At 41.4% G+C, this 20,472-nt stretch overlaps 2 protein-coding genes across 3 annotated transcripts; both read left to right on the top strand.

The window, feature by feature from the left end:
- The first annotated feature begins 720 nt into the window (after nucleotides 1-720).
- Nucleotides 721-10,605, top strand: LOC308105708 (uncharacterized protein). Of its 2 annotated transcripts, XM_080456629.1 has the most exons (8): nucleotides 721-850; nucleotides 1,740-1,857; nucleotides 2,325-2,509; nucleotides 4,715-4,878; nucleotides 5,346-5,487; nucleotides 6,026-6,167; nucleotides 6,606-6,678; nucleotides 7,152-10,605. In XM_080456629.1, exons 1-8 carry the CDS (start codon nucleotides 802-804, stop codon nucleotides 7,587-7,589), a joined length of 1,311 nt encoding a protein of 436 aa, XP_080312755.1. In that variant the 5' UTR covers nucleotides 721-801; the 3' UTR covers nucleotides 7,590-10,605. The 2 variants fall into 2 exon arrangements, with proteins under 2 accessions (XP_080312755.1, XP_080312756.1); XM_080456630.1 differs by lacking the exon at nucleotides 6,606-6,678 and having other exon boundaries at nucleotides 6,026-6,165.
- Nucleotides 10,606-11,282: 677 nt separating this feature from the next.
- On the top strand, nucleotides 11,283-19,295 carry LOC308105709 (uncharacterized protein). The gene is made up of 7 exons (XM_080456631.1): nucleotides 11,283-11,510; nucleotides 12,120-12,234; nucleotides 12,830-12,999; nucleotides 13,134-13,285; nucleotides 14,690-14,846; nucleotides 16,883-17,034; nucleotides 18,128-19,295. Exons 1-7 carry the CDS (start codon nucleotides 11,468-11,470, stop codon nucleotides 18,254-18,256), a joined length of 918 nt encoding a protein of 305 aa, XP_080312757.1. The 5' UTR covers nucleotides 11,283-11,467; the 3' UTR covers nucleotides 18,257-19,295.
- Nucleotides 19,296-20,472: the final 1,177 nt, after the last annotated feature.

The raw sequence follows: 20,472 nt of genomic DNA, 5'->3' as shown, positions 1-20,472 counted from the left end.
CTGCAACACTTTTTCTTATTGATTATTCTATTGATTAATTTTGCAATTAATCAAATCCAGAACTCTTTTTATATCAACAAATCATCTTTTATAATCAACAAAATTAGTCTGATAAACCACTTAAGCACTAATTTTCACTATTTTAGTACAACAAACTATTAGCATAATCCCGTCGCAATAAGACACATGAGCATGTAGATCTGTCATTTTTGCAATGTTTAAATGTCACCTATGACGAGTAAAAATAAATAATCATATAATCGAATACATTCACTGGTTTGATTATCATTGCACCCCTTATTATTGTTATTATTACTATTACATAAACATGCTGTAAGTGTAAAATGGTGTCCTATAAACCCATGAGGGTTGGGCACTTTGTGTACCAGGCTAAGCTCAGGACACGAAAATAAAATGACCAATCAGTCTTTTGTGTATCACTACACTTGATGAGAGTGTAGCACTACAACAGGTTTTAGTGCTACACTCTCATCAAATGCATTAAGAGCAGAGTAGATTAACTATATTAATAATGTAATTGTTATGGTCAGATATGCTGGTACTGTAATATTTTCAGTGTATTGTCAGTTGGTTAAGGCATTGTGTGGGTGGTGCGCTGTTTGTCTCACACTTCCTGATTTCTTTTTTCTGCGACTCAAATGATTTGTAAAAGCTCCCTCAGTGAATAGGGGGAGTGGTCTGTTCTAAACACAGTGTGAACCCGCCAAAAACACACTTCAACATTAGAATTCCACCTCAGGCTTTCAGACAGGCGGACAGAGGACGATAAGGAATGAAGAGATGTCAACAAACCCACGGAGTGTCTGGACAGCTTTCCTCTTCTGCTCTGGTGAGTTCTGTCATACAGTATAGACACACATAATTAAAGTGAAAGTGAAAACCTTACACACTAACTCCATGGAGAGAGAGACGGGGGGCTCCATGATGGATGGGTAGATACTGTAGTGTGTAGTCTGTACATGCACGGCGCTATTGAATTGAATTACAGACAGTTTCATGGAGGTTATATTCTTACTGGTGGAAACAGCTGCTCTGGAAGCCTCCAGCAGGTACATACTGTAGTTAAACATGTATTCACATTTCCTGCCTGCAATCTACTTCCTTTACAGACAGATGGAGGCACAATACCTCACAAGGGGTGTGTGTGTGTGTGTGTGTGTGTGTGTGTGTGTGTGTGTGTGTGTGTGTGTGTGTGTGTGTGTGTGTGTGTGTGTGTGTGTGTGTGTGTGTGTGTGTGTGTGTGTGTGTGTGTGTGTGTGTGTGTGTGTGTGTGTGTGTGTGTGTGTGTGTGTGTGTGTGTACATGAGAGAGAGAGAGAGAAAGCGGAAGCCTTTGATAGATGCTCCTTTCAAAAAGTCTTTCATAACATCAACAATCCTCACCGCATGGGCCGTATTGTTTGTACCCATTGAACAGTGACAGTGGTTGTGTGTTGACGTGCATAGAACAGTATAGAATATTTTATTGGTAACAATTAAAAGCACAATATCACCAATTAAAAGTCACTAAATTGATTAATCACAAAAAAGCTGTACTTTTTAAGGTCCATTTTAAAACAAACAGCACCCAACAGACCATACAAACAACAGTACAGTCTGTTTAGGATCCAGTGGTTGTGTGTTGGCGTGCACAGTGCGATGAAGTTCCAGTGGTTGTGTGTTGGCGTGCACACTGCACAGTGCGATTAACTTCCAGTGGCTGTGTGTTGGCGTGCACAGTGTCTGCAGGCCTGCCCTGTCCTCAGCATCCGAAGATGGATGCTGTAAACACTCACTACGTCCTCCGATGGGACTGGAACCAAACCAGTGCTGTCGCCTTCACCGTGCAGTCCACACTGTGAGTACACACACACACACACACACACACACACACACACACACACACACACACACACACACACACACACACACACACACACACCCTTTCTGACACTCTAATTCTCACTCTTCTATATCTTTCTCTGTGGCTCTCACCCGATCTTCCCCTCCCTCTACTTGGCTGTTTCTCTCTGTTTCCCTTCTTTTTCCCTCTTTCGCTTCATCCCCCTGTCTGTCCCTCCATCTCCCTCTATCTGTTTCTCTTTGTCTCTGTCTCACTGTCTCGCTCTCCATCTGTTTCTATCTTTCTCTCCGTATTTATCTCTGTCTCTCTCTCTCTTTCTGTGTCTCTTTGTCTATCTCTCTCCATCTCTCCCTGTCTCTGTTTCTTTCGCAGTCTTTCTCCTGGTTATACATTGTTTTAAGTAATACTGTACATCATGTGTGTTTCTGTATGTTTGATCTCTGTCTGTCTGTCTGTCTCAGGGATCACCAACAGAATGAAGAAGAGTCCTATATCAGCCAGTGCAGCGGCCAGTCAGAGACTTGGTGTGACCTCTCACCCTACCTGGATTACTGGGGGTCGTATGTTCTGCGGGTCAGGGCAGAGGGCAGAGGTCAACTGTCCAACTGGACCTTGCTGAACGACTCATTCTGTCCTGATGAGAATGGTGAGAAATAATAAAATAATATAGGAGAGGGAAAGCTGACTGGGAGACAGTGTAGGAGATAGACTAATAGTAGGAAAGCTTAGAGGGAGACCGAGGGACTGAGGGAGTGATTTTGGTGACGTGTTTTCGTCGAACTAAGAAAAAACTAAACAAGGGGAGTTGACTGTCAACTCGTCTTTATAAAAGAAAAAAATCTTTATCTTTCAAACCTCATGCCAGTGTCATCTCTCCAAACACCAAACAACGTTTAAAGTGATTTCACCATGGAAGACAAAACACAAAGGACCCGATTATTTCAAACATTTGCTTGATTTTATTTAATTTTTTTAAGTGAAAATGGTTGATCTTGTGAGCTTGTAGATCGGCTATTTTCAAAATGTTTGTACAGGGTTAATTGGTTTATTGGACTAATCAATTTAGTCGATTATACAAAATAAATGTATAATTTGTAAATCGGAAAATACAAAACACTGCTTCTCTATTATTCTATTAACCTACATGAGCAGGATTAAGTCAATTATTGGTTCTAAATATTGGTTTTGATATCAAACATTGGATGTGAGAACATCTCCAGCTGATGTTTCAGTGCGTTTTGTGTTTGTACGTGTCATTCCCTGAAGATGACCTCTGTGTCAGGTCGGAACGTTGTTTTTCTTTTTACGTCGTGGCTACGAGCTGCGCTACCTCTTTCTTCATTTTTGTACATGTAAGAACACCTGGACTGTGCCTTCAGTCCTCTGAAACTGGCTTTATCTCCTCCTCCTCCCAAGACCAGATAAGGACGCTAGTACTCCTTTCAGTGTTCAGTAGTTCTCAAGGTCACAGTCCTCATTAGTGCAATGCTCCGTCGGTCGGTGTCCCACATAAAAAAGAGCATCTACTGTAAAAGAATGTTCTGTTAATTGGAATAATACAAGCATATCGAGAGAGAGATCAACCAGGTGCTCAATGGAGAAAAAAAGTTGAGTTAAAAACGGGAATCAAAACTTGAAAAAGAGGGGAGATCCCCTGATGAAACATATTGGCTTTTACATTTTTGTAGACATGATTAAAGTACCGTACCTTGATTTTATGCCCTCTCTTACGTTATTCTTTGAATGCTCGGATCTCTCTTTTTAAAATACAAGCATTTTGTTGCTGTCTGCAGAAACTTTGTCACTGTCGTATGACAGTGTCTCGCAGAAATACAAGCTCACAACGTATCACGATGCGAAGCATTGTCTACAGTGCTGCCAAAAATAGCCGATCTACAAGCTCTCAATGCATCGCATCTGCGACGTGTTGTGAGATTATATCGCCTATTTTCAGGAAGTATAAATCAAGCTTAATAGTTCACTCAATAACAAACATGCATGATGTCACAGACATACTATTATTACATTCCACTCTTAGGTAATGTATTAGTAAGTAAGTAAGTAAGTACATTTTATTTATAAAGCACCTTTCGAAACAAAGTGCTGTACAATGGACAACAATATAAACAATCAAGTAAAAACAAGTTAAAACAACGCACATAAGAGCAATAGCACAACAAGAAGTAAAGCAAAAACATTGACCTGCACAAGTGGGTCAGGTAAAAACTTCATAAGACAAAATGCTTACGAAACAAATGTGTTTTTAACAAGTTCTTGAAACCGTCAACTGACTCAGCATTTTTTATCGCCAAGGGTAGAGCGTTCCACAGTGTAAGAGCAACCACTGCAAAGGCCCGATCACCCTTAGTTTTATGTTTGGTTGCGGGTATTTCTAGAAGGCCTTTGTCAGAGGACCTGAGCGATCTCACATTGGGCTTTGAGTGCAGTAAGTCCGTGATATAAAGTGGGGCCAGCCCATGTAGTGCTTTATAGGTTATTAAAAGGATTTTAAAATCAATTCTGGACTTAATGGGCAGCCAGTGAAGTGCAGCCAACACCGGTGTTGTATGTGCTCTACAATTGGTGTTGGTGAGAATTCTGGCAGCGGCATTCTGTGCTAGTTGTAGTCGATTAATAGAGGAACGGCTCAGGGTAGTATAGAGTCCGTTACAGTAGTCAAGACGGGAAGAGACAAAGGTAGATTTTTTCCAGGTCTTGAGAAGTAAGGATTGGTTTGATTTTTGCCATATTGCGTAAATGGTAGAAACATGACTGGGTAACCTTCATTAGAACTACAACTCGCCAATTGTCATGTATCGGTGACAACACTGTCATGTTACCCTGGTTACAGCGGAGCTTGGCCCGCCGTCCCAGGTGAGGGTGGAGCCGGGTGTCGCCACAGTTACTATGAGCTTCAGGGAGCCAATGGCGGACCACGAAATGAAACCGATGAGTTTCTTCCTCGATACAGTGGCTTTCAGGCTTAGATACTGGAGGTCAGACACACCTCAGGAGGTGAGAATACACACACACGCACGCGCACGCACACACACACACACACACACACACACTCAGCAGTGATCTATTCATAACGTCACATTAATGGAAACCAAAACTGCTGCTATTGGACCAACAACACACAACTATTCCCACACAGACATGAACAGTTTGACTGTCTGGTTAGAAAGCCTTCCCTCAATAAGCTGCTTAACGCTGCCCTCTGCTGTCCAACCAGGGACACGACTTCACTTTGTGCATATTTTGCTTGTTATGTTTATGAGTTTAAAATACTCCTATTGACTGTCAGTTAACAACCTGGCGTCCCTATTTTGGCTATGCCATTATAAGCAAAAATTGCCACAAATGTGAGAGTGGCTATTTTTGCTATTCGTCATACTGTAACATATATAGAGATTAAGTTTGTGTGTGTGTGTGTGTGTGTGTGTGTGTGTGTGTGTGTGTGTGCGTGTGCGTGTACACAGAAACATGTGAAGGAATTTGAAGCTACACATTACATGGTGTCTCTGGAGGCGAGAACAGAGTACTGCCTTCAGGTCCAGGCCTACAGTGAAGGTTATGAGAAGTGCAGTCCCTACACACAACGTCAGTGTGTCACCACCCTTGGTAGGTCTGTGTGTGTGTGTCTGCCTGCTCTGCTGTGTGTGTCAAACGACCCCAGGTTGTGTAGGACAGTGGTTCTCAAACTGGGACACCCAGTTTGGGGGCCACGGACCCACTTAACTCAGACAGTGTACACATGGAACCATTGGTTCATTTGGTTCCATGTATACACTCTGAGTTACAGACGTACTGTATAAGTGTCCATTTGGTCCCTAATTATCAATCGTTTAGCTGGGGACCCCCTTAAGGACCTCTGGGGGTTCCCGAACCCTGTTTTGAGAACCACTGGAGTAGGAGGAGTTGACAGCAGAGAGTTTTTTTTTTTTGCGTACCGAAACTCTCCTGCCGGGAGTTAGTCGGGGGTCTTGAATGTTGAGTCTGTCTTGTAGATAAATAGTATTGAAGATCAACGAAGGGTCGAAATCCTGGAGCTCGAGGATAGTTGGAGTTTCTGGTTGGAGATTCTGGAGATCGCTGGGTTGAATTTTTGTATTTGACTTATCACTGCACTCTGATTTCTGTTTTGTTTGTCCCTCCTCAGGCACCATTCTGCTGTGGCAGACGATGCTCCCAGTGCTGCTGGTACTGGGAGTTGTAGTCCTGATGCCTGGCCTAGTGTATCTGTGCTACAAACAGAAGAAGAAACTCTGTCTTCACTACGCAACGCCCAGCAGCTTACTGGTAATACACTGTGTGCGTGTGCGTGCATGTGCGTGTGAGAGAGTGTGTGCGTGCACGTGCGTGTGAGAGAGAGAGTTTAAATCCAGGCCGTGGTCTGTATCTTGTCTCTATATTTTCTTTCTGGTGTCTCTCTATAGTACTGGTTAATTAAAGTACAATACTTATTAACATTTTCAATGAACATCACAATGGTCACATTATTAGGCTATTATTTGTTCCTCCTTGGCTCCTTGAAATGTTGGTAGTGCAGGAACTGAAGCTTATTTAAAGGCTTGTTCATTCAGTTTAGAATCTGTACATGCAAGCACAGCATTGCTTATGCTTAATAAGCAAAGTGCATTTCATACTGATGCACAGCAGAGGAAAACATCCACTGTGACTGTTATTTATACAAGTCTTCACCACACATACTTAATTTGTCTTGCTGTTATCCCACAAGTTTTTCCAAGTAATTCCCCTTGGGTGGAGTACAGTACAACAGTGACTGGCAGTGTTGATATGGTTATATCTCAGGTGGGTTACACTTTGTCAGCTGTATTCTTGCACTGAAGGATTATATCTTACTGAAATTTCAGTTTCCCCAATATATCGGGCATTATTTGACTTTTTTGATGACAGCAATTATGTAGCCGATGTGATCCAGATTTTTACCGCTCTAATTATGCTGAAGCAAACATGAACATGATTTTCATGAACAAAGCCTCTGCTTTTTATTTAAATTGGCAGATGTTTCGGTCCCACTTAACCTTCATCAAGAGTGTCTTACAGCTGTAAGACAATAGCCGATCTACAAGCTCACAACACGTCGCATCGCAAGCTTGTAGATCGTCTATTTTCACTATTTTAAAATGTTTTGTTTTAATAATAAAAAAGGAACGGTTTTGGATATTCAATATCTACTGAACGCAAATGACCACAATGCAACATTTTCTCCACTGCATGATGAATATTTATTTTCCTATCTTCTGATCTTCTGGTGCGCACAGGAGCCTCCCATATCCTACCCTCTCCTGCTGGAGCCACAGGCAACAGACTGCGTCTTTGTGAATGTGGTTGCTATGGAGATGTTGGATTGGGAGATGGACGAGAACGTGAAAGAGGAGGTTATGGTGGCGGTGGAGGTCAGTGGAGGAAGAGGAGGAGACGAAGTGAACTGTCAGGATTCACGTCAGGACTCAGGCATTGAGTCTGGGGAGGACAGCGGACGGAACAACAACCCACACGTCCACAAAACATTCCAGAGGTTGCATTCAGACGCTGCTGGATCAGGGTCCGAGCTCCCAGAACTTCTAAACAGTGCTGGGCCCGGGTCCAAGCTCCTAGAACAGTGTTTCCCAAACGTTTTAGCTTGTGACCCAAAATGGAAATGTGGTGCCTCCCCAGGTCCCAAACTTGCAAAAGTACATCATGAATTAATCACTTGAGCCCTAACTGATCTACAAGTTCACCACGCATCGCACCGCGTTGTGAGCTTGTAGATCGGCTATTTTCACGTTCAAGTTTTTAAATGATGTATATATATATTTTTTTTAATATAGGAAACGTAAAAGAAAATGGATATTACTCGTGACCCATAAAAATGGTTGGGTGACCTAAAAATGGTCCTGACCCATTGTTTGGGAAACACTGTCCTATAAGATCTAAATGGTGCTGGATGCGGTTCAAAGATCCTATCCCAACAATCTGCTGGCTGTTTCCTACCAGGATTGAAGGAGCAGACGACCTCTGAACTCTCTGTCACTGACCACTGTCCAATGACCTTCTGACTACAGAGGAGGAAGTTAACCTACCAGGTTGACAAGTGTGACACCTGCCCCAGCATGCCCTTATTGTCCAAACCTCAATATTTAACTGTATTTTCCAACAGTTTCCAAAAAATTGCAAATCTACGAGCTCACAACACGTCACATTGCGACGCATTATGAGCTTGTAGATCAGAGATTGAACATAATCGCTAACCATAATAGTGAATAAAAAAGGACTACCTTTATTATTTACTATTATGTTAGCGATATGTTATCTAGAATAGGATCAGATATGGGGAAATCCCTGTATGCGGATGATGGAACTCTGAATAAGAGAGGGAGGAATGTGGGGGTAAAGCATTGGAGGTATAAATAGTGCGGTACGAGGTGTAAAAAAAACTACTCCCGTGAGATTTTTGTGCTAAAATTGACCCTTACCCCCTTTCTGGGGGGTCGTCTATTTTTGGACCTCCCAGAACAGTACGCCAGCCAGTTAATGTCCTATTTTCATAATATTAGAGAACTTTGTTTTGTATGTTTTAAAACATTCTGAGTTGATTTCTTACACTTTTAAGGTAGCCAAAAGAATCTTTTCTGACTTTTGGTTGGGGTCTTTCCTCACCTGGGACACCCTGGACTGACCCCTGTGCCTATCTCAGTACTCATTACATTCCTCGCTCTGCTCCTGAGTCCTGCTCCAGAACAATGTCAAATTAGATCATAATTGAAGCACAAAGGTTTTTGTAGCTGGGCTCTGAAAATTAAAATGTATAATAGCTAAGAGTCCATTGGACACTCCTATGTGTTCAATACTAAACCTAAATAGTTGTTTCCTATGAAGTTTTTGTTGATTTGTATTCATATGGTGTCCTAGAACAATTTGGTTGCCCAAAGTTGCCATTTGGACAAATTGCATAATCGAAGATGGCCACTGAATGCCATGGCAAAAATGTATCTCTTGAACCGCTTGTCCTTGAATGATGCGTAATATCTATTTTTTAGGGTTTTCATGTGTGTAGAAAAGGTTAGGTCAAGGTCTATCTTGCACTCTCTCATCCAAGCAGACAACAGATAGGGTCACTCGCTGACATGGAAATAACATGGGTTCACTTCACCTATGACATGTAACCAAGCAGGTATGCTGGAACTAGCCGGTGCAGCTCTATAATGGAATGCATATCATACAGTCATTCCTCCGCTGCATCCCAAAACTGATGCAGGGATCAGCAGTGGAAATGCATGAAGTGGTTTCTGCCAATTGAGCCAAAGACAGTTGAACACATACCAGTACCTGGATACTGCTCATCTCCATCCTGCTGGCTAACAGTGGGTAGACTCCTTCATTCTTCCTACACTTCTCATACACCGGTTTGAATGTGCAGAGAAAGAAGGTGAAATTAACTTGTCACCTTCTCTCTCATGTAGCACATGATGAGCTGGCCATGTGCAGTACGCTTGTCCTATCAACGTGTTGACGGCTCATTTACAAGTGATGCTGTGGAAAGGGGCAGACCACCAAGCTTCACCTGATGAGTCGGCTGATGTCACATACTTTGGATGGGAGACATACTGTAAAATAAATTTGCACCATGGTGTTCAGTGGTCATCTTGGATTATGCAAATTGCCCTAATGGCAACTTTGGGCAACCAAGCCAAAATTGTTCTAGGACACCATATGAATACAAATCAACAAAAAAGGAAACGGCTATTTAGGTTTAGTATTGAACACATGGGAGCGTCAAATGGACTATTAGCTTTTCATTTTTGTTTTCAGAGCCCAGCTACAAAAACTTTTGTGCTTCAATTATGATCTACTTTGACATTGTTCTGGAGCAGGAGCAGAGCGAGGAATGTAATGAGTACTGAGATAGGCACAGGGGTCAGTGTTCCAGGTGAGGAAAGACCACAACCAAAAGTCAGAAAATATCATTCTACTTTAAAAGTGTGAGAAATCAACTCAGAATGTTTTAAAACATACAAAACATATCTCTAATTATATAAAAATCTGACTTTAACTGGCTGGTGTACTGTTCTGGGAGGTCCCAAAATAGATGACCCCCCCCCAGAAAGGGTGTTGGGGTCCGAAAAATTTGAACCCCATCAATTGCTCATGGTTGGGACTCTATAGAACCAAGGACTGCAAAGAAAAATCTTATGGGAGTACACCTCGTACCGCACTATAATGGGGTTTTACATTTTCTATTGACAAGGAACACAGTATTCTTCACTATGGAAAGAAATGAGGAAGATATGATGTTAGTTGGCTGTGGTGCTGTCTGGACATCTCTCATTATGTGCACTGCCGGTTCAGACAGGAGAAATGTCATTAGAGATGACAAGGAAATGGCTCATGGCAAATGATTGGACATAATCTGACGGAGCATAATAATACCCATCCTAGGAAGGGGTTTCTGCAACCATGCTGGGAATAAGTATCCAGGATTCAAGCTTTGGGTGGCAAAGAGAATGGGAGCATAACAAACACATAACAAACATAAGCATAAGAAACCTTGTGGGCTATCTCCATATTTGTTTGTAAATTAATGCCCTACAAAAGATATATTTTTTCATAAATTAATGCCCAAACAAAAATACCGGTAACCAATCTACAAGCTCACAAAGCACTGCTGTAAGCTTGCAAATCGGCATTTTTTTTTGGCTATTTTGGATTAAAAGATTTAGCTGAAGTGGTTAAGTTGTGTCTGTGGGTTTTATAAATATTGAACCAATGAAAAGTAGGCTACAGTATTTGAAATAGGAGAGAGGCTTATTACAAGGTTAAGACATGCAGGGATAAAACATTACATTCAATTGGAAAACATACAGGTGAGTTTGATCACTGCCAGGAAGAGGAGTCTGTGGAACATGCTATATGAACTGTAGTCACTAGTCACTACCAATGGGAAGGGAGAGCTGAGGCCGGGAGGCAGTTGAAGAGAAGACTTTAGGACTGATATTTAGGACAGAAGTGACTTCTAAGAATATAATTTGGGCTGCAGAGGACATCATGGGGAGAAGGCTTTTTCCCTCCTCTTTTTTTAGTAGCCTTTAGAACAGTGGTTCTCAATTTTTTTCATGTCAAGGACCCCCAAATTGATAAATATTTTGCCCCGGACCCCCATCTGAAAATAAAATATGTTGTGCCAGGGACCCCCAGAAGCAAAGATGAGTGTTTAAAATGTTCACTAATGTACACTAATGTTGAAGAAAATAGCCAAAGTATAAAGTGGTTAAAATGATTGTGATGCTACATGAACTACTTTAAGTGATCCAAGTTAAACAGAAGGTGGCAGTAATGCAACGACTATGGATACTACCAACTGCCATAAACCTCCAAGAAGAAGGGATTGGGAAACAACGGAAGTCATGGGAGTGTCGCAACTTCCAAGCTTGCGCATCATTTTCGGGAACTGAAGGCTATGACTAATATCCAGGTTTTTTGTCTTTGTGAGATAAACTCACTAAGAGGATAATATATTTAAGTTTAATCTTTATGGGGTTTATTTGTAATGCTCCTCTGCTTCCTGCACCATCTGAGATGAATAATACTTCACATCATGTTGTACATTTTGCTGTGGAGTTGTGTTATTGCGGCTCGAGGTAAAATTTTACTCTTGTTTCGTTTTGAACAACTGTTAGTTATAGTTATAGTGTTATGGTTGGGTAGCTTAATGCTAGCTCAAAAGCTTCGTCACTCTCAGAAAGTTGTTTTTCTTACAGCCAGCTGCAGTGCAGCTCTGGCTAGAATGGCTGTTGTCATTTCATATAATACATGTGTAATACATGTGTAATACTGGAATACATGAAATTAATGTAATATCACAGCCATTCTAGGGCTAAAGTAAACCAGCAGTAGCTTGAGTTTAAAAGAGGAGGATCCAAGGAAACAAACTTTATTGTTAAAGCGCTTGGCCTTTTAACAATAAAGTTTGCACTTTTGAGTGCACACACACACATACACACATCATCTGTTTTTCTTCATGACTATTGTGTGTGTGTGTGTGTGTGTGTGTGTGTGTGTGTGTGTGTGTGTGTGTGTGTGTGTGTGTGTGTGTGTGTGTGTGTGTGTGTGTGTGTGTGTGTGTGTGTGTGTGTGTGTGTGTGTGTGTGTGTGTCCTATCTTATATCCAATGTAAAATAGCACCTAATGTGCTTTAATAGAATAACAAATGCTGTCTTTGCTGATTGATGTTTGCCCTTGTCTCCCAGTTTATTCAGAGGAGCTGGCGTCGCCGCAAGATGTCTACGTTAACAACTCCTTACTGACGTGGACTCCTGCACATCAACACAATCATGTCACCTACACGGTTCAATACCGGAGCAGGTACATCGACATATCATTGTCACCTACACTGTTGGGTGGGGTGGGCCGCAAACGCTACAGTACATGGAACCACAAACCCTGGTGTTAGTGCCGTGTTGTAATACATTGAAATACACAGGGCCACAATATTGGTAAATTTGTGCTCCGTCGCATGACGGAGTCACTTGCAGACGAGAGCTGTTCTTTTTAGCAAGCTACACTGTTGTGTGATGGAGTCTAAATTGAGCATATGGATGTCCTGCAAGTAAGTAGCCATGGTTCCCGAGCCATTTGGCCCTTAGGTCCGGAGTCTTATCTCCTGTTTCTGTTGTGGCTTGATGTTTAAGTACATCCCCCAGCCATGTACAAGTACACCTCCTGGACATGATGCTAGTATGTCGCAGGGAATTAACCTCAATCCAGCCCTTGATGCTGAGTGCCAAGCAGGGAGGCATTAGGAACCATTTTTATAATCTTTGGTATATCCCAATATCATGGCGGACACTAACCACAAGGCCACTGAGCTGGTGAATTTTTACTCCTGTGAGTGAATCGTGTTATTCTTAGTTTAGTTCAATTTATTTATTCATGATTGCTGTTTGTTTTTCATTCTCAGTTCTGAGTCTGACTCATGGGAGGATGTCCAGTCCTGTGTTGAGACAGCGTTGACTTCCTGTGATGTTACAAGAACCCAGAAAGCAGCAAAGTATGGCTGTGTGGAGCTGAGGGTCCAAGCACACACACACAACCTGACCTCTACACCTGTTGAGGCCTGCACTAAACTAGGTGTGTGTGTGTGTGTGTGTGTGTGTGTGTGTGTGTGTGTGTGTGTGTGTGTGTGTGTGTGTGTGTGTGTGTGTGTGTGTTATACTGTATATAACATTGTCAATGAATTGTACTGTCCTTATACTCTCCTCCAGGTGACTCCTGTGGCCCATCTGTAGGTTTAAGTGCTTGGCCGGGCATCCTGTCTGTAACTCTGAGCAGTAACCACAGACTGCTGCAGAACCACAAATTTGCTGCATACAGGGTTTATTATCGTCTGGAACTTCTGGAAGTTCAGCCATTACAGGTGAGACACCTCACAGCTTTATTCAAAAGATCATTCTTACCTTTACCTTAGGGGTTGTGTGCACAGAAATCATTTTATGAGCAGAGGAGCGCATTGGATATCATGTCCAGTGAGTGTTTATTGATGCCCGGAACGTTTGAACTGATCAACCGTTACTGTTGTTACTGTCGAACGTCTGCATTACTAAGCACAAATAACTTTGCTGAAACAACGGTAAACATGGACTTCATGGTTTCTTTACTTGTTGTACTAATGTAGTAATAGTTGTTGTAATTATTCCAAGTTGGTTTGTAAATGACCGGTTTGTCAGACAAAGCCAGGAGGATCAAAATTGGCGTCACAAAACTATGTTCAGCTTGAAGCATGCTGGATGCTCTTCCAAAAAGCGATGGACGCCAAGAGTGCTGAAATGCGATGCTTGGCTTTGGAAAAGTGGCGCTCCAGCGCGTCTTTGCCATAGAAATGCATGCAGAAAGGTGCTGGCAGCTCCCCACAGTCCCTTATACTGCCAGGTCTAATAATTGTTGTTTAGGCAACAGCCGAGTAGCACTGTAGTAAATCTACAGTCAGTAAGACCAATTTAAACCAAATAAACACACACTCAATTTCATAGTTGTATCAAGACTTTGATGCATTTAATTCATACAGTTTAAAATCTTTACGTTACCCCATGGTTAAGCTAACATACACCAGAACTAGCCAATTACAAGTAGCCAACTACAATTCAACCGTCCCTCTGAGTTACACTATCTGGTGTATATATACTGTAAATTAAAATTACAGTTGATCCTGTGTGCACTGCAGTCCAATTTTTACAGTGACGTTAAATCAAATGTTGGTTTTGAAAGTAATTGCTGACAAACGTAGCACACCAGTCCACGTAAGTCCTCAGATCAATGTAATATGTAATACCGAACATGTAATACGATATAAAATATTAAAAAATATATAGAAATCTGCCTGGGCAGGCTTCCCAAATAAATGCTATGTATGGAAAACAAAACACTGATTATGGTTGCTTGCATTATTATGCAAGTTGGTTTGGATAATGTCTTAAATGTCTAAATGTGTAAAATCAAAGTCAATTACAGGATCTAATGTGCCCAAACTGTGGAAGGAGCTTCCACCCCATGTTAGAGCATCTCAAACCCTTTAAATCACATTTGAAAACTCACTTGTACTCCTTGGCGTTCGAAAATTCAGCCTGAGAGTTGCTGTTTCCACTAGGCATTGTGTCTACATGTTGTCCTGTTTATTGTGTATTGTTTTGTTCTTGTATATTTTTAGTATTTCTTTGTTACTGAGTGTACAGCACTTAGGTTCAACACTGTTGTTTTAAATGTGCTCTATAAATAAAGTGGATTGGATTGGATTGGATCTAACGTTTATATACTGTCTATACAGGAATATAAAATATATGTTCCAGACTCCAGATCTTCAGTGAGTATCAAAGAGCTGGATGAGGGACAGAGATACTGTGTGTATGTCCAGATTATCTTATACGACGAGCTAGAAGTTGGTCCTCCCAGCTGTCCAAAGTGCATGGTCATACCAGAGTCAGGTAAGCTCAGATTAAAGCCATATGATATCAGTTTGATTGTTATTCCAAAATGCAATTTCTTCCTGTTATTATATTGTTTGAGGATCGTTTGTAGTTTTACCAGTTTCTAATGTTAACATAATTGAATCAGTATTTCTTTTTCTTTTTTGCAAAATGGCCTTTTGAGTTATATCTAAGATTCAACATGCTTCGAACAGGCAGTGACAAGGCACTAGAATACATAGGGAATTGGCGTAAGGAGTCAATTGGGGGGGAAAGAAAAGGTAATTATTGAACAGTGCAAATAAAAGTGCATAAAAGTAAAGTTTAGGGCATGGAATCAGATGCAAATAAATTATAATTGTAAATACAAGCACAACATAAATAATAATTTCTTCAATCCTTGAAATTGCCACATACAGCTTCCTTTTTCTTTTTGAACAGTGTTCTCATGTGAAAATAATTGAAAACATTTAATCTATCATAGACGGTCATGGAAATTGATGAAACAAGGTCCATATCATGGAAATGTACAGGTAAAAAATAAAATAAAATAAATCAGCTGTACAAGGCCTATATTTATCAAGCGTCGCAGAGAACAAATCTGTCCTAAGTAGCCACTTCCTTTCTAGATTAGATATGTTGCATGGGAAAGCTGACAACACATTCCTGTTTCAAGTGCAGGCCTGTACCCAGACAATTGATTGCACAATGATTTCCATTTTATAGCTCAGTGTTGCAAGATTGTCAAAAGAGAACTCCCAATTCGTGTATGAAAGTGTTTGTAGGGAGCTTCATACCTAAATGTCCTCCTCTGAGATAGGAGTATTTCTGGTCCTAGTTAAACTTTGACCATGATTCCTATTGGTAATAATTGTGTCAAGTTGAAGTCTTGACACACTTCACCAGTTTCTGAGGCATCCAGTCTGTTTGGACAGAGCAACGTTTTGCATTTTGAAAACATGTTTTGTCAACATTCAAAACATGTTTCAAATCACACACGGTACGGTGTTAGAGTATTAAAAGCAAGTTGCAGCTGACAAAAGCCTTGTTTAGTATAGATGCAGAGCAGTATATCACAATAGTGAATTGTAATGAATAAGAGCACTTTGATGCACTAGTAGTGACACCGTCTGAGTGCACGTGCAGAGACCTCGCTGACAGATGATTTTCAAACCAACAGACGGTTTAGACAGTCGTTCTACACCAGGTGCAAAATTTTCACCCAAAACACATGATAAATTAAAGCCCTATTTAAAATAGTGAAAATAGCGGATCTACAATTTTCTCTCTCACAGTCACTCACACTCTCTGTTCCGCATTTTTCTCCTCACTGGCTTGCGCAATTGATCTCAACTTGCACACCAGTTTTTCACTTTGCCCAAATTCAAGCTGTTAATTAGCGTTTTTTGGAAACTGTTTTACTCCTCGACCCAAACAGGGCCAGTCCCCTGGTAGACTTTGCTACGGGCTGCAGCTCTCGGTGCTAATAGCGTGAGCATGTAGATTGTTTACTCGGTCATTGATACAATGGACGGAGCGCTTATTATGTGCGATCTCACCACGTGTCAGAAAGTACATTATTTTCACGTTGAGAGGCGACACGAGCCGGCCAAGACAAAGCATTTTAAAATGTCCTAAAAAAAATCTACAAACATTTTAGGAAAGGTAAAAAAAGGGATATTTACTCACAACCCATAAAATGGGTCCTGACCCTTTGTTTGGGAACCCCTGTACTATAATCTTTGCTTCAATATTGCATGAGCCACAGTATTAGTTTTAAAGCCTCAGATAAGGCTAACTCTGTCTAACTCTATAACTCTGATGCCTGACAGCTAGTCCCGGTTCCATTCCTAGGCCAGCGCAGTTCTTAACTGCATGTCACCCGCCGACTCTCTTTCCCTGTTTCCTGTCTCGCTACACTTGCGTTTGTGAGTGCGTGCAGTTTTGGGTGTGTATGTCCACTTGCATACTGTACATGCAGGTGTCCTTGCCTGTATTGTTCATGTGTGCATGCGTCTGTATAATATGTGTGTGTTTGTGTGCTTTTTTTGTAGGTGAAAAGCGGAAGCTGGGTAAGATAATCGCAGCAGGGTTTGCTGTGATCATGGTGGTGGTTGTGTCTGTGGCCATGGCGTATTTCCTGCTGCACCAGCAGAAGAGAATCAACAGAATTAAACAGTGGTTCAAACCTGAACCCACGCCACAGGTAGCCTCAATAATCCCCCCCCCCACACACACACACACACACACACACACACACACACACACACACACACACACACACACACACACACACACACACACACACACACACACACACACACACACACACACACACACACACACACACACACACACACTCTCTCTCTTGCAACCTCAACCAAACAGATTTTGTAGATAGTTTGATTAAAATATCTGGAAATAGAGGCTTTGTGGAATAGAAATGAGTAGTTATCGACCGATTATGGTTTTTCAGTGGTTGATCAAAAACTGATTATATATGTTTATTTATTTTTGGCATCTAATAAAGAAACAGCAACACACATAACTAAAAACAACAAGCAGAACTGCCCTGGCTGGTAGTTTACTCCCACAAACGAACACATCTGCAAGTTATGAACCTTTGTTTAGATAGCAGTGCACTTGCTCAGAATCAGAATCACCTTTATTGATTACAGGTTTACAGGTGTAAAACAGTGGGTGAAATTCGTTTTTGTGCAAGCGCCATCGTTTTTTGTATAAACTCATGGACATAGAAAGCTTTAATCGGTGTTCTAAACTACAGATAGGCAAATAAAAATAGGCAAATAAAAAAGAAATTGTACAAAATTCGACTGATATCGATAAATCATTACCAATTTATCTCGTTAATTTGTTTTTCTTAGAATTGCCCGAAAAATGTATATGACCCCAATGTATACAAATGTTAGTGCAGTGTTAGGAAATGACAAATGTCTCCATCAAACGAAACGTGTACCAGGGACCCAGGTGGACATCACCAGATTAGCGCACGTCCGGTGGTTTACGCTAGAAGTGACACTGTCTGAGTGCACGCGCAGAGACCTCGCTGGCACGGCAGACACGGTCATAGCGTGCCAAACCAAACTTTACATGGTGGGAACCAGTAGAAAAGCGAGTTCTGATGCCAGGAAAGTTGTGTAACCACCAGTAAATGTGGCACGTACCTAAATCCCTAAGGACCAAGATGAGGCCAGATGGCCATGACATGGCAAAAATCTATTGTGTTTAAGAACTTTGTGTAAGTGCTCTGTTTTACATTGTTCTCTTCCGTCCCATAGTCTCTCTGTCCACTACCAGACCACCAACACCCTCTTATCGCAGACGCCCCTTTGGAGGACGAGTACGACCGCATCTCCTTAACTTTAACACAAGAGGAACAGGGTTTGACCTCCGTCCAGGAAACTTGAAGTCAATCAGTCACTGGGACTTTCCTGTTCAAGATCCTGAACATTTACTGTAAGCCATAAATTGGTCGGTCTGCCAGTCCAAAACATTTCAACCACAAACCGATGGTGGCTGTGGAAGGTGTAACCATGTCTCTAATAACACATGGAGTCACCAGCGGGTTCCTTTCATCTGACATTGAGGCGTTGAACTGTCTGCGAGAGCGTAACGCATGTAGAGGTTCACTACTAGGTGACGCCCCCACTGAACAGGCGCAGCAGGAACAACCTGCAGGAGTCACTTACCTGTGAACACTGCCAATTGAGTTTGTTGGGGTGCCCGGCCAATCAGGGATTGTGCTAGGAACAGACCATATGGACCTAATGGTAATCCTCATTCTCTTCTCTTTGGGGATATTTGGATATATGTTATATGTGTCTGCATTTTTCAAGGCACATGCGAACTGAGCCAACATATATCCGTGTTTGAGAATGCTCCACAGTTCATACACGACAACATATTAATGCTGGGAAATATATTGATATTATGTCTATCGGGATAGTAGAGTAGATATAATCTGGGATTTTAAATATCTTAATATTATGATTATGGTTTAATTAGACCCTTCAGAAAAATGCGATAATTGCATAATCAGCAAAATGGCGCATAATTATGTGGGGGTAATGTTTTTTCAAACAGGCCGCATCGCATTGCATAATATGCGCATCGCATCGCATAATATGTGCATCGCATAATATGCGCTTCGCATCGCATATTTCGCAACTTCACATATTTCGCAATTTCACCGTATAACATTGCAAAACCCCCCGCATATTTCATCGCAAAATCAAGGATTTTAGCCCGCATAATCAAGAGTTTCAGCCCGGATAATCATGGATTTTTGCCCGCGTTTTTCTGGAGGGTCTAAATCAGGGGTCTTCAACAGGGGGTCCTCAGAGTTACTGCAGGGGGGCCACCAAATCTTTGTGTGATAGGAACTTTTTTATTTTATTTTACATTAACCACTTCAACCCTAGAATCCCTATTCTGAGGGGAACATTAGCCGAAAATAGCCGATCTACAAGCTCACAACGCCTCGCAGCGCGAGGCGTTGTGAGCTTGTAGATCGGCTATTTTCGGCAAAGAGATTTGGTGTAGAGGGAAAAAAGAGCAGATCAAGTATAGAGCCAACGATCAAGATTACCAAGTATTGAGGGTTTAAGTGAAATAAACAAAAAACATTAGTTCACACAACACTGATGAAATCTATGAAAAGGTTTAATCTGCAACAAAATGTTATACAATATGTAGTGGGGGTCCCTGCTTCATCTCTCTTTCAGCTAGGGGGTCCTTGGCCTGAAAAGGTTGAAGACCCCTGGTCTAAATGATACAAAGATACAAAAACACACAGCATATTTTTCGCTCTGTCGCTTTGTGTCTGTGTTGCTCAACACGGTCATTGACGTCCTCAAGCGCTGCGTCATAGGAGCTACAGTTGTAGTTTTGTATCTTTGTATCTGAAAGTTGAACCCGGCTCAACTTCAATTTGTATCTTTTGTAGCAGCTACAAACGTCGGATGTTGCTTTGTATCTTCATGTCGCTGGCTTCCATTGAAAATGAATGGTAGACTGTATCTTTGTTTCTGCCCGTGTGAACGCAGCATTAGTGTTGTCTTTTTCTGGTTTTACTCACTTTTTTATTTACAGGTTTTTGAAAAAAAATATATATTATCGTCTTGATATCAATTTATTTGTCTATCGCACAGCCCTACAATTGTGCTTAAAATAATTTCTGAGAATTCATATTGTCTTCTGACACTACATAGTGAATTTTTAACATTATTTATTCAGAATCAGAATCAGATTTATTGTCACATCACAGGTTTACAAGGTAAAAAAGTGGGTGAAATTCGTTTTTGTACATTCGTTCCCATCGCAACGTTAATTTCCATAGAAAGAAGAGGGGGGGGGGGAGAAGAAGAGGGGTGGGGGGCAAGTGGGAAGGAGATCAAAACAAGAGAACAACAGAAGGCCAGACAAGTTATCTACATATTTACAAAGTTATTCTAAATACAGGTTAATCATAGGACACAATAGATGATTTTAAGTCCTGGAAGATAATGTGACACCATAGAGCAGTGGTTCCCAACATTTTTAGCACAAGACCCAGATAGAAAAAAACTAGTGAAAATCTACAAGCTCACAACGTGTTGCTCTGCGCCGTGTTGTGAGCTTGTAG

The sequence above is a fragment of the Gymnoscopelus braueri genome (assembly GCF_963280865.1).
Source record: "Gymnoscopelus braueri genome assembly, chromosome: 18".
Lineage (NCBI taxonomy): Eukaryota > Metazoa > Chordata > Actinopteri > Myctophiformes > Myctophidae > Gymnoscopelus > Gymnoscopelus braueri.
Note: the sequence above shows the minus strand (reverse complement) of the source record. Positions and strands in the feature narration are given on the sequence as shown.